Source organism: Pelmatolapia mariae, linkage group LG18, assembly GCF_036321145.2.
Source record: "Pelmatolapia mariae isolate MD_Pm_ZW linkage group LG18, Pm_UMD_F_2, whole genome shotgun sequence".
NCBI lineage: Eukaryota > Metazoa > Chordata > Actinopteri > Cichliformes > Cichlidae > Pelmatolapia > Pelmatolapia mariae.
In genome coordinates, this window is record NC_086243.1 from 33,586,745 (window position 1) to 33,600,201 (window position 13,457).

General features: G+C 40.0%; 1 protein-coding gene across 1 annotated transcript; it reads left to right on the forward strand.

The window, feature by feature from the left end:
- The first annotated feature begins 254 nt into the window (after positions 1-254).
- On the forward strand, positions 255-12,475 carry saga (S-antigen; retina and pineal gland (arrestin) a). The gene is made up of 16 exons (XM_063462968.1): positions 255-491; positions 2,283-2,365; positions 4,287-4,347; positions 4,742-4,786; positions 5,081-5,280; positions 5,848-5,907; positions 5,992-6,059; positions 6,163-6,298; positions 6,564-6,648; positions 6,756-6,828; positions 7,312-7,449; positions 7,530-7,607; positions 8,020-8,034; positions 8,205-8,257; positions 8,829-8,838; positions 11,506-12,475. Exons 2-16 carry the CDS (start codon positions 2,318-2,320, stop codon positions 11,630-11,632), a joined length of 1,197 nt encoding a protein of 398 aa, XP_063319038.1. The 5' UTR covers positions 255-491; positions 2,283-2,317; the 3' UTR covers positions 11,633-12,475.
- The last annotated feature ends 982 nt before the right edge of the window (positions 12,476-13,457 follow it).

Here is a 13,457-nt window from a genome sequence, read left to right on the forward strand (position 1 = left end):
ATTTTACATCACTTTCAATACCTTCCACTGCATGAACTGAACTGCATAAATACATTTGCCCTGACAGAAATAATTCAGCACCTTAAATGTGTAAACCTGATGAAAGCTGAATGGGTTAAAAGAGATAATGTGAGATAAAACACAGGCTGAAGCATGTTTTGTTCCCCACGCCCTCCTCACTCTCTGTCACGTCTGTCTGTCTAATCCAGCCTCGTTGTGCTGACTGAGGATAACCAGCTTCAATCCTCTCAGTCAGCTCATTCACTGAAGTCTGTCTCTGTCTGTCCATCTGTCTGCGCGTGGAGGTTTGTAGGTGAAGAAGGTGGGAAGGAGGCCCTGAAGGCTGGTCAAAGTTCACCGCTGGGTCACCTGATTGGCTGAGAGAAGGTGTGAAGGACAGCAGGCATTTACATATAGAGCCTCGGGGACAGACTCCTGTCTCCTCCTCTGATCCAGCCTCGGCACACCCTCTGCACACCTGCGCACCACAGGTGAGTCTCTCTGACACATCCAAGGTGTTCCTGTTTTTATATTTACATTTGTAGATACTGGAGGGTCTTTCAGATTAAACCTGTCGAGGTACCTGTCAGTACAAGAGGAGCCGTCATTAAACTGAGCTGCTAAAGTTTCCTCCAGGAACCATGAAAGGGAGCAAAAGCCTTCCAACAAAGACAGAGTGAGAGAGACAGAGAGAGCTCTGAAATGACCACAGAAACTTTAAAGACTAAACCAAAACAACAAAAAGTGACACTTTATTTAATATCCTCAAAAAAACAATTTTTTTTCTTCTGCCTCTGTTTTATTGTTCAGTTTCAAACTAAAATAGACACAATTATCTTCAAAGTTCAGGATCAAAGGTTTCATGTTCAAGCTTAGAAATAAATGTGAAAATATTAAAATACATAATTAAAACTCACTCACTTTATCTGATTATTTGGGTGAAGTTTGTCACTTGTTTTTTGGTCACTTAATTTAAGACAAATGTGATTTTCAGGACTCTAATTAAAAAAAGATTTGTCCCTGAGTTTAAAAAGTAAATGTTTATTGTTCATATTGTAGGATAAATATTGAATTCTGCCCTACAAAACTAACTGGGCTACACATGTGACATGTTTCATTTCTAAGCAAAAAATGATTTCTGGGACTTCAGACACATTTGTGACCGAGCTTAAGAAACTACAGATTTCTCACTTTGTGGATGTTTTTTTGTTTTTTGCTGATTAGTTTTGATGTCATGAGAAATTATTTTGCATTAAAAAAAAACATCTTATTTCAGTCAGACTTTGGAATACAAATGAGTAGCACTGGCACGTGGTCTTTATTCAGTTGTTGTTATTATTGGAAGTACGAGGTTTCTTTGTGGATGCAGACTTTCTCACGTCGTCCTGGAGAGATTTTGAAGATGTTAGCAGGTGTTGCTTTCACTGAGACGAGGTGACAGACATCTGAGAAGGTTTTAACAGGATTAACTGAGTTAAGTCTGATCAAACCTCTCGGTTATCTCAGGGTAATTAAATCAGCAAGGAGAAATCGTTTATCCATGTGAATGGACAAACAAACAAAGAAATAGAAAAATAACACATCATTAGTGAAAATGTGTCTTTTTGTACATAGAATTCCATCCACCCATCCAATCATCCACCCATCCATCCATCCATCCATCCATCCATCCATCCATCCATCCATCCAATCATCCATTCTCTTCCACTTTCCAGTTCAGAGTCACGGGGGGTCTGGAGCCTATCCCAGCTGGGCTATAGGTGGGGTACACCCTGTGTGTTGTATAAGAATAAATAAGCACCTGAATGAACTTACAGTCCACATGTACATCGTGACAAACTGACTCATATTTCTCCCTGATTAACTTCCTGTTTTCTTCATCTTTGGTGTCCAAATCTCTCTCCTGGCTACTTTGAATCATCAGCAAAACAAGTTTCTAGCAGTTTCACAGGAACTACTTTCTGTAGTAAAATTAGTGAAAATGTTTATCACTGGCGAGTTTTTTTGGAAACTGGCTTTTTTTAGTGAAAGATATAACTGAGGTGTGTTTGTAGCCCACACGTGGAGGACAAAGACAATATTTGGTTGGCAAGAAAAGGTTTTAATCCTCAGTCCATATTTTTAGTTCACCATCAACTTGAAATGTTATTTTGTTGAGTAAATCAAGAATTAGGCAGAATGGAGGTGAAATTATGGAATTTATTTTCAAACATTTTGAGTTTTTATAAGTTGCTGTGATGTTGCACGCTTTGTCAGTCAAGTTATTCCTTTCTTTCTGTCAGGCACCGCGGACCAGCCTCCTTCAGTCTGAACCAAGATGAGCCCCAAAAATGTGATTTTCAAGAAGGTTTGCAAGGACAAGTCGGTGAGCTGACAAATCCTGGTTGAGTTTTCTCAGTAAAATTAGAACCGTGAATGTTTTCCTGAAAGGTTTTTCCAGACTGAAAGGAGCTGACAGTCATGTTTATTCTTGACTGTCAGCTCTAATGTTGTCATAAAACTAAACTGCATTCTCTGATATTTATCAATGAAAAGCTTCATTTTCAAGGCTTCTTCTTTTCTTCTTTCTTTTGCTTCTTCCTCGTCCTTTTCTTTTCAACTCTGTACATCTACACTTTTGTTTTTGTTTTAGTCACATGACAAAGAGACACATTTACAGAAGCCAGAATCGTCTCATATGATTATTTTTTGCCATTATAGAATTTCTGTTAACAGATTTTTAATTTGGGAATTCCAAACAGGTGGAGGTGAACCTGAATAATTTAAAGCTTGCCTTGTTATTTCTGTGAGATCTATCATCAAAGGTTCTCTGAGCCTGTCTGAATGTGTCGTATTGTCAGTGTTAGGCTCGTCACTGGTGACGACCTCAGGGCATTAATCCAAACCACGATGTTGCAATAAGCCCAACCCTAATAGCTGAGATTCCTAAATCTAACAAAGCAAACAGTTAAAACGAAACTTCAAATGTATAAATAGTAACAAGTCTCAGCTTTGAGGTGAGTGATGGAAGTGGCGAGCAAAGAATTCTTTTTATTGGCTGAAGCCTGGAACCAATCATCAGCAACAAAAGACAAGTGATGTCATTTGTATGTAGTCACGGCTTTACGGTTAAATTGTGGTACAGCCCTAAATCTAACTGCCACAGTGACATTCTACCACCAGCAGTAATATCCTGTGTAATCACACTACACTGACCGGCACAATGATGATGTCCCAGTGAAGAAACAGGCTGTGGTTGGAGTGTAATTATAACTCTTAATGCTGCTGCTTCTGTATCAGAAGACATCATTTCCGACGCCCTTCTCTCTCTCCAGCGCTTCAATGAAAGTAACTTTAATTCTGTGAAGCAGCTCAGCTCACTGATCCTCTGAAGGTCGACACGACAACGTGAGCTGATTTATGATGGCTTTATTACAGCCGGCAGCTTCGCTCTGCTGCTGAGCGCTCTGTTTACAGCACATGTCTCACCTCAGTACAGTCTGTGCTGAGCTCTGTCAGTATAACACGAGGCCTTCTCCCACAGGTTGGGAACACCTGGATAATTTGAAGCAAAAAAAAAAATCATACCTGTAGGAAATGCTCAGGTGTGACACTGCTGGAGAGCGCTTTGTCTATTATGAATTATTAGAAAAGATATGAATCTGAATAATTAATAACAAAGAATGAATTATTCATTATATGTTAACTTCATGTTTACCAAAACGCTTCCATCGCTTAAGCTTTTGCAGTTTGTCTGTTTCACATCAGAGTCTAAATATTATTGAGTTTTTAATGTAAACATTTTTTTCTAAATTTCTTTCATTATTTTCATTTTTAAAACAATATTCTTGTTCAGTTATTCTAAATAAACAACAACAAAACAACAGAAACAATGAATATCTCATCAGCTGGTCAGTCTCATCACACAGTTTCTGCTGAAAGGCTGAATTCACTTTAGAATTATCAGGTGAAAATTTCTTGACTGATATTTTTCCTCTGACCTGACCTCTAACTTCTATAGAGTGTGTGGGAGTCCCTCCAACCAGCCCACGTGTACTTTCTGCATTAGTTTGTTCTTCAGGAGGATCAGATATCAGACCTGTTGTTTTGCCGACTCTGATTTATTAAGTGACCTATGTCCTACCTTCACCTGAGCTGCAGGTGTCTGGACTCAGACCTCGGTCATTAAAGAAATTAGAGCAGACAAACTGCACCTCCACAGCCGTAGGAACCAGCTGAGCTGCGTTGAGCGTCAGTGGGTGATGCCTCCTGGATGTGGTGTTTCAAGACTTTTTTTCCTCCTTCAGGTTGGAGTCTACATGGGGAAAAGAGACTTTGTGGACCGTGTTGATTCTGTGGACCCAGTGGGTGAGTCTGTTGTTTAAAGGGGGAAAAAACTTCAACATCACCATCAGGACAGAGCATCCTGTGATGGTGCAGAGCCTTTGGCTTGTTTGGGTTTTTTTTTGGTTCAGTTGAATTTTCTGTGTAATTTACTGAACTCAAAGTTGAGAACAGAAACATGACAGCTGGACTTCTGGTAAATCAAACTAATAATAAAACTAAATAACCAGTACAAATTAAAATAAATGGCATTTATAATGTCCAGCTATATTACCGTATGGATTTAAACTTTATTGCATCTATTTATGTCTTTACGTTGCTGTTTGAAATATTTTGATCATTCTTTTACATGAAAGTGTAAAATTTTTTTATTGAAAATCTCATTTTTACCACTTTTGACTGTTTTTATTGCCACTAGATGGCGTCATCCTCGTTGACCCGGAGGCCCTGCAGGGGAGGAAAGGTCAGTACAAAATACCAGAGCTCATTTTATTGGACATTTTCTTTTGCAAATATGTCCATGGCCACAGCCACACTGGATTAAAAGAGTTACATTTAGATTCATTATTTCAGCTGCAGTTTCCTAATACTCAGCCTGACGGGTCTTTGAAAAGTTGCTTCTCATTGTTTTTTGGTTAAATATGAAAATAACTAAATCGCTGCTTACCTGACTGTTTGAACTCATATTCAAAGAGCTTCCAGTTTATATAAATATAAAGAAGATTTTTGAACTGAGTTTTTCTCTTCTGCCCTCTAGTGTTTGTCACGCTGTCGTGCACCTTCCGCTACGGCAGAGATGACATGGATGTGATGGGAATCGCCTTCCGCAGGGAGCTGTACCTGTCCACCCGGCAGCTGTACCCACCCCTGCAGGACCGCGAGAAGGGTATCCACACCAGAGTCCAGGCCAAGCTCCTGCGCAAGCTAGGAAACAACTCATACCCGTTCTTCTTCGAGGTGACACTTCAGCGGCACTGCAGACAGGCAGAAACTTCAAATAGAAATAAACTGAAAACAGCCAAAGTCATGAGTTTAAATCTGCTGAAGTAAGCAGGGAAAAGTACTCAGAAATGGATGAGATGAAGAAAAAAAATCATTTTAAGCACACAGTGCAACACAGACAGGAAATACAGCCTCAGGAGAAAATCATATAGACATTCAGGTGTATGCATGTTGGGTTAAATTCATGTTTTTGCCAAATCTCAGGTGTGTGGTGAGATTTTGTGGCAGAAAGAATAAGAATAACTGAGACAGCTCGACGTTCTGCTACCTGAGCTGGTCTGAACGTTAAGGCCCAGTTTGGTGACATCATCACTGTAACCGTTAAGGACAAGTGACTGGTTCATGGATCACAGACAGACGTTCACATGCTGGCACATAGGAGGAAATGAATGGTTCTGTCTCAGTCTCCATACAGTCGTAACTTTTGTAGAACAAGCTGTTTGTGAAGGAGTTTCATTTCACTTTATTTGATCTGAGAACTGTCTGCATTCAGTGGATGACATTTGTTTTTCTTCTTTGCAGTTCCCCGATAACCTGCCGTGCTCAGTGGCCCTCCAGCCAGCACCCAGTGATGTCGGAAAGGTAAGATTCAAACTCATGAGTCAGCAGTGATGACACGAATGCCTCACAGGCTGGTGAAGCATTCTCGTCTCTCCTCTTCTGCAGCAATGTGCTGTGGAGTTTGAGATTAAGGCGTTCAGCGCTGAGAGCCAGGACGCCAAAGTACGCAAACGGTGAGTGTCAGCGGGTCTGATCGGACGGCAGGAGGCGGGAACACAGCTGGAAGTGAATGAAATTAGTCTAATGTGGATGCTTTTGTCCTCTTTGGTACAACAGGAGCACAGTGAAGCTGATGCTCAGGAAGGTGCAGTACGCTCCGGAGGGCGAGGGGATAGCGCCCTCTGTCGAGACCACCAGGGACTTTGTCATGTCGGACAAACCGCTGCACGTCAAGGCCAGTTTGAACAAAGAGGTGGGAGGAGTCACAGTTTCACAGATGTAGACAACAAAGGGGCAGCATCCAAAGTCTGAAGCTTCAGTTGATCAGATACCTCATAGCTCTGGCGTGTTACTTTATGCTTTATGACTATTTTATCTGCTACTCGAACATGAAGGATTTGGCAGGTTTTCATTGTTGGTTTCTGTGACTTTTTTTCCCTTTTCATCTAGTTTTTGATCAGTTTCAGGGAATAATCCTGACACATGCTCACTTCCTCCGACCCGTGTCCTGTTTTCAGGTTTACTATCATGGTGAGCCCATCAAAGTTCACGTTAGCGTCACAAACAACTCCAGCAAGAACATCAAGAACATCATCCTCTCCGGTAAACGCGACACTTAAGAGCTCATTTTATTTCGGAGAGGTTCACGTGGAAACGCATAAGACTTGATGTCTTAAATATCATGTTTTTTTGTGACTTGTCTTTCTCAGTTGACCAGATTGCCAACGTGGTTTTGTACTCCAATGACAGCTATGCCAAATGTGTGGATATCGAGGATTCTGGGTAAAAGTCAGGACACACTGAACTCATCATCTTATCTGTATCGTGCAGTTTATCTTTTTCGTTTCTCCCAAAAAGAAAAACTGACTTCCACACGAGCAGGTTAATCATTAGATACTGAAATATTACTTTTATCCTTTTATCCTTTTTAGGATCTATAAATTTGAACAGAGTAGACAGAAAATACAGACGCTTCCTTCAGTTGTTTGATCTGAACCATTCCAATCCACTTTTAATCAGAATCGATTAGAATCAACAAGGATCAAATTATTTATTGTGCTTTTCATCATTTCAATTCAATTCAATTGCTTTTCATCATATTGTTAGACACCTTCAGGTTCATTTATAGTTCTGATGTTTTAAAGTAAATTAACAGGACTTCTCAGAATTTTGTAAAAAAAAAAGTAACATTAAATTTTGCTGATATTTTACCTTTTTGACTATTTTGTGTGTTTCATTTGAAGCTTATCTGTTCTTTCTTGTCAGGGACTCGGTGTCTCCTGGAGCGACGCTGCAGAAAGTCTACACGATGCTGCCTCTGCTGGCCAACAACAGGGAGAGGAGGGGCATCGCTCTGGATGGCAAACTGAAGCATGAAGACACCAACCTGGCCTCCTCGAGCATGTGAGCAGACAGAGTTCCAAACGTTGCTGCTCAGTTAGAATTTTTAAAAAAGAAGCTTTAAATCATTTTTTCCGTTTCAGTATCAAAGATGGCGTGCTGAAGGAGGTTCTGGGGATCATGGTCTCGTACAGAGTCATGGTGAAGCTCATCGTTGGAGGGTCAGTCTCTCCTCTTTGTGTGTGTTCAAGTTCATCACATGTTTGAAATGTGGATTCATTTCTTTCATTATCCTGAAAACGTTTTTTGCATTTCTTTCTGAGGATGAGATAAAAAGCAGGCAGATGATGAGCGGGCAGAGCCAGTGTTGCTCTCATCGTGTCTTTGCTTTGATTTTCTTTGATTTGTTGTGGTGCTCACTGCTGCTTAAGAGCTCCAATTTTCTTCATGTTATTCTCATAAACCTGAGCCAACATGTGACCTGAGTATCCTAAAAACGTGCAGAGAGGAATGAAAAGCACTGAAACTGAATGTACTCGTGTTCACACATCCTTCAACAGTGATTGTTGTTACTGCATGTAAACATGTTTCTACTTGTTCTGATTCCCATCTTTGTCTCCAACACGCTCACAGGATGATGGGGTCGAGGTGAGTTCATGTGTCCTTGTTTTTACTGATAATTACTACGATGTTCGGTTTCTAGGATCAGCAGTATTGCTCAACATGAGCAGAAGAAACTCAGCAAACTGCTTCAGGATGAATCAGACATTAAATGATGGAATTGAGACAGAAATGTTTGTTCTGGTTTTACTCTGCAGCGAGGTCGGTCTGGAAGTTCCCTTCAAACTGATGCATCCCAAACCAGATGCAGGTAAAACTGCAAATGTCCTTATGTTTACAGCAGCTGTGCACATCTGTACCACTGCAGGTTCTTTACTTCAAAAGTCAAACCAGATTATTATATAGAGAATATTATATCAGTATAACACATATGCTTATATACAGTTTTATATATGTATTAAACGAAATTAAGTTGCTAAAAACCAGTTAAAGAAATGTAAAATTTTCCAGAGTAACTCTGCATGAAAATCAATCAGAAAAGATTTCCTGAATCCTCTCAGTGGTTCTCAAAGTGGGAGTTTACGCCCTCTGTTGGGTCTTAAAAGAACTGCAGTTTATTTTCATAGTAAACCGATTTTAAGTGAAAACAGATCAAATAAATTAGTCAAGTCTTAAATGTCAACATTAAAGGTTTGACTAAGGTGGCTATCAGATGACAAAGGGGTTTAAATTTAAGGTTTGGTTGGGCCAGAGAAGATCTGAAATTGGTATGAGGACAGTGTGAAGTTTAGGAGAGACGGCTCAGAGAAAACAAAACTGTGTTAATTTTGTAGAAATTTGTTCAAACTTTTTGTTTGTTTTTTCTTTATTGCTGCCATCAGTGAAGGAGAGGTAAATATGCAAAATAATTTCAGTTTATTTGGTCTTGTGTGACTTTAAAACATATTTTCCATCGACACAGCACTGGTGCACGATCCACAACATGTCGATAGCTCTGCTAGAAACACTTGCATGAGTACCTACTGCAAGAATATTAACAACTGAAAATAAAATTTTAAAAAAAAGAATATAAACAACGATTTTATCCCCGTGGAAGAGACCCTGAATTCTTCTAGTGATTATGCACAAAAGGTGTTGAGACAGAACAGCTCTGCAGCAGTGCTGTGTTGGTCGGAAGAGACTGAAGCAGTGAACATGATCGAGTCAGAGGCAGCAGATTAGCTGAGGATGAACATCGTTGTGTTTATTGTGCTCGATGTTGCTTTTGTTCCTTTTATCCAGGGACAGGATTGACTTTCAGGATCTTTTATCTCTTCATCAGCATTTTTAAGGGCTTCATTCCTCTCTGCCAGCTCCTGTCCTCATCAGCAGTATCAGCTTCCCTTTGTTTGTTCCTCAGTGTTCGGTGTCTTTGTGTCCTCTTTCCTCCGCAGTGTGAGGAATGGCCGAGAGGTCAATCCAGTCTTTTTATTTCCATTTTTTCCTTCACATCAATCGATCAGAGTACCAGAGCTACAGAGCAGATTAAAACCGAAGAAAAGTCCAGCTAAGAAAAGTTCATCAGATTAGAAACAAAAATGGAAAATAATGAGGACTCCTCTCGAAGACAGCTAACTAAACATCCTCTCTGAGAGCATCTTTTCGATAGCTTGAATCACATAATGAGGCAGTCACATCATTTAAGAGAAACGGGGCCTCGTTTATCTTCAGTCACGTGATGTTCTGAAGCACGACACGGGCCTCGACACAGGCTTCATTTGGACACGCACCTTTGCTTGACAACGGCCTCGGAGCTTCAGTGTCAGACGTAACATCACACTTGGAAACAAAAGGCTAACACAGCTGGTTGGAAGCTGTGTGTGCAGAGTTCATGTGGCCTCCCTGTGACAAGTTTTCTGGTTTATTTATAGCAGAAAATGTGAAGCAACTGAAAATACCACCTTAAAGCTCTGTCAGGATGGCAGCAATCTAATACTTTTTACAGTATGTGGTTGGAGATGGACAATAAACGCCAAAAAACACTAAAAAGTATTTTGTTTTACTGTTAATGTGAAAAAAAGATTTATGGTTTTTAAGTTTCCTCCATTGTCACAGCAAACCAGTGATAAAATGTGGACAAGTTTAAAACTGAAAACAAGACGAAAGTCAGAAAGTTGTACCTACCGAAAGTAACCAATCACACCCTTCACATTCAAGTTCCCCAAGCTTTTTAACTTTTTTCCTGAAATAATTTCTAATCCTTCTGATTCACTCAGTGCTGAAGAGCTGAAGAATCAGGAAAAAATGACATACTGCTAAAAAACATCTGTTTCTCCTTTTTAGGATGAATCTCAGCATGTTTCGTTATTGTGGATGAATGGGTCACATCGTAAAGTGGGAGAAAAATCTCCTTCACACTGTCCTAAATTTGTGACTTGATGGTAAAGACAGTGAAAGTTTCGTGCTGATGTGGTCTGAGGTCAGACACATCTGGGCTGCGTCAGTTCAGTTGCAGCACTAGCAGATGTTGTGTTGGCTGTTTGTGGGTCAGATGCCACCTCATACCTGACATCTGGCTATTGTGAGGTGGACCTGGGCTCCATCGGTTAACACAAGGCCAAATGTGACAAAGAAGAAACGTGAAATACGTCAAAGTGTTGCTCTGTGGATGCTCAGCTGAAGTCTTTGGCTGTTCACACTGCAGGCGAAAGCGCATCAAATCCGACTTTTTTGACCCTGTGCGACCCATATCCGATCATGCTATGACAGTGTGAACAGCACAAATCCAATGTTTTCAAATCCGATCTGGGTCACTTTCGTATGTGGTGCTGAATCCGATACATACCTGATGTTTTAGAAAGCAACTGCTGTTTGAACGGTCAGGTCGCATTAAATTCATCTTTTACATCACTGACACAAGACAGACGCCAATTATCAGCCCCGGAGTAGACAAACGAGAAAGCATGGCGGCGTGTTTGTCTTGAGATCCTGAAATTTTGGATGAACTCCGTGTCAGTGAAGCCTCTCACATCCCAATCCCACCACTCCTGGTTCCGACTCCATGTCCATATATACCTCTGCACTCTGCACGGAGGTAGCAGCCACTGCTCCAAACAAGGCCATTGTTAAAGCGCAAGCTCTCTTTTTTCTCAGTGTCCTTCTTTCTCTAATTACTTTGTCAAAATTCTGTCGGTTACGATTGTGCAGAAATTGATAGACTGCAACAACACCTACTAGCTCTGTAGCCGCCATTTTTACTTCTGTAAACAGAGCGCGTTGTGTGTGATGTCTTCTTTTGTGCATGCGGGCCGCTTTGAGGGCCACGAACCGTTCACACTAGAGCGCGTTTGCTGACACATTTTATTTGTAGTGTGAACAACCAGACAAAAAAATTGGATTTGATCAAAAAATCAGACTTGAGCATTAAGATCTGCAGTGTGAACAAAGTCTGTAGTTTGTGCTGTCTCGGCTTTCCCAGCTTTTCCCATCCTGCTCTGTGTCCCTGCATGTGATAACTGTAGGGCTGATGTGCTGCTTTAAACACTAACACTTTCTCTGAAACGCTGCTGCTGTCTGTAGTGAGCAGGAGGAGGAGATTGTGTTCGAGGAATTCAAGCGCTCCTACCTGAAGGGGATCATCGGCGATGATGAAGACGAGGAAGGGAACGTTTCGGGTGGTGACGACATGGCGCCCAAAGAGAAATAGAGGAGAGAGAGTGAAAGAGGGTGAAACAAAGAATGCTGGGAGTTTGAGTTTGTGCTAGAAAAAGATTTAATTAAAGGAGCATACCTGTGGTTGTGCATGTTTAACCTTCAGGTGTATTTTACATCACTGCAGGATGTTTTCATCCATGCCTATTTAATCTTCTGCTTGGTCACCTTCAGCTCCTGAGGAAACAAATATCTGTTTAGGTTCCAGATTTTGTACTTTTATTCATCATGGGCATTGCTGAAAAAATCAAATGGTGACCTAAAGCGAGATAAATGCTGCACAAACCTGCAGTGGTGCAGAATCACTTTGAGTTATTACCTTTGTAACTGCTTGTAAACACAACGTTTCAGTCAGATTCAGAAATAAATAAATCCAACTTCTAAACCAATAGTCAGACTTTTTCGACACCAGTGGACTTCTGATGTTAACATCAGATCTGAGAATGAAGACAGAGTAAAGACTTGGTGACAAATAATTTGAAGCTAGCATCCTGTTAAAATGCAAAACCACAGAAATGATCCTTAAATTGAAGTAAAAAAAAAATCCCTTTAACATTATTTAAAGATTTGTTGTGTAGTGCTTTTGTTTTTTGGCTCCACTCTTCATGTTCAGATTTAAAGTAATTTAATGTGTCTTTTGAAAACTGCTGCGAACAGTTTCTGTTTTAATGAGGCTGAAACTGATTATAAAGGTGTTTCTGACTTTGAGTGCTGATGAGTTCAGATTTACTGTAGAGACACTGATGTAGAAGGATCAATTTAATTTGGCCCTCAAATAAGACGTGTTTGTGCGACAGTGCACTTTTAAATCTGACAATAAAGCTGATTTATTAATTTCTTTGCTTCTTTGCTCATTTTCTGGTTTAAAGCAATTCCTTTCTGAATGACTGAACTGTGGGCGGAGCAGGAGCCAAGGACTGGATCCAGTTACACATGTTGTATTACTGAGTCTTTATCCTACAATATAAAGTGCTGTGAGGCGACTGTTGTTGTGATTTGGTGCTATAAATAATAAAACTAAACTGAATGAAATGTTAAATAGATGCAGGATGTGGGAAAACATGGATTCAGTCTCAGTCCTTCTCACAACTGTACAATAAATAACAAATATCAATCCTGTTTATTTGTTAGTGTATTTAATCAATGTGTATTTACCTTCATATTAATTTAGCTCAATTATTCAGCTTTTGGACTTTTACTTCCTGATTCTTATGTGTGATGGTCATGTGAGCTACAGAGGACTAATGTGGCATTTCTTTAAAAAGGTACTTTAATATTTTTATTCTGCAGTTTAATATAAATTGTTTTTTAAAGCCTTGGAGAAATCCTGTTTTGGACACAGACTCTTTGTTTATTGTGGCGTTCTCCAAGCCCCTCGATTCCTGCTGAAGACGTGTCTTTGCAGATGCATGTAACAACAAATCCTGGTCATCAAATTGAACTAGTGCAGCATTAATTATTACACAATAAAATTCAAAATGGACATTTCACACCCCTGCTGATCCAGTTACACAGGCTCCAAATTAACATTAAAATATTAGAAATTAAAACTCTTAATCTTTGCCCTCAGCGATTTCCTTCCAGCTCAGACTCTTCATCAGCAGATCTACATCAGCTCACACCATGCACTGGACTCTTAACAGCATTCAAAACAAAACTTTTGTTATTGTGTGAGGTGAGTTTGAGTGTCATGAAATGCACAGTTAAACAAAATGTTGTATTCTTTTTTTAACAATCCATATTTAACAATCACTTTAAGTGAAAAATTATCATCTTTAAGGATTTTTTATTAGCAGATGAATTTGCAGTAAGTGCTGAAT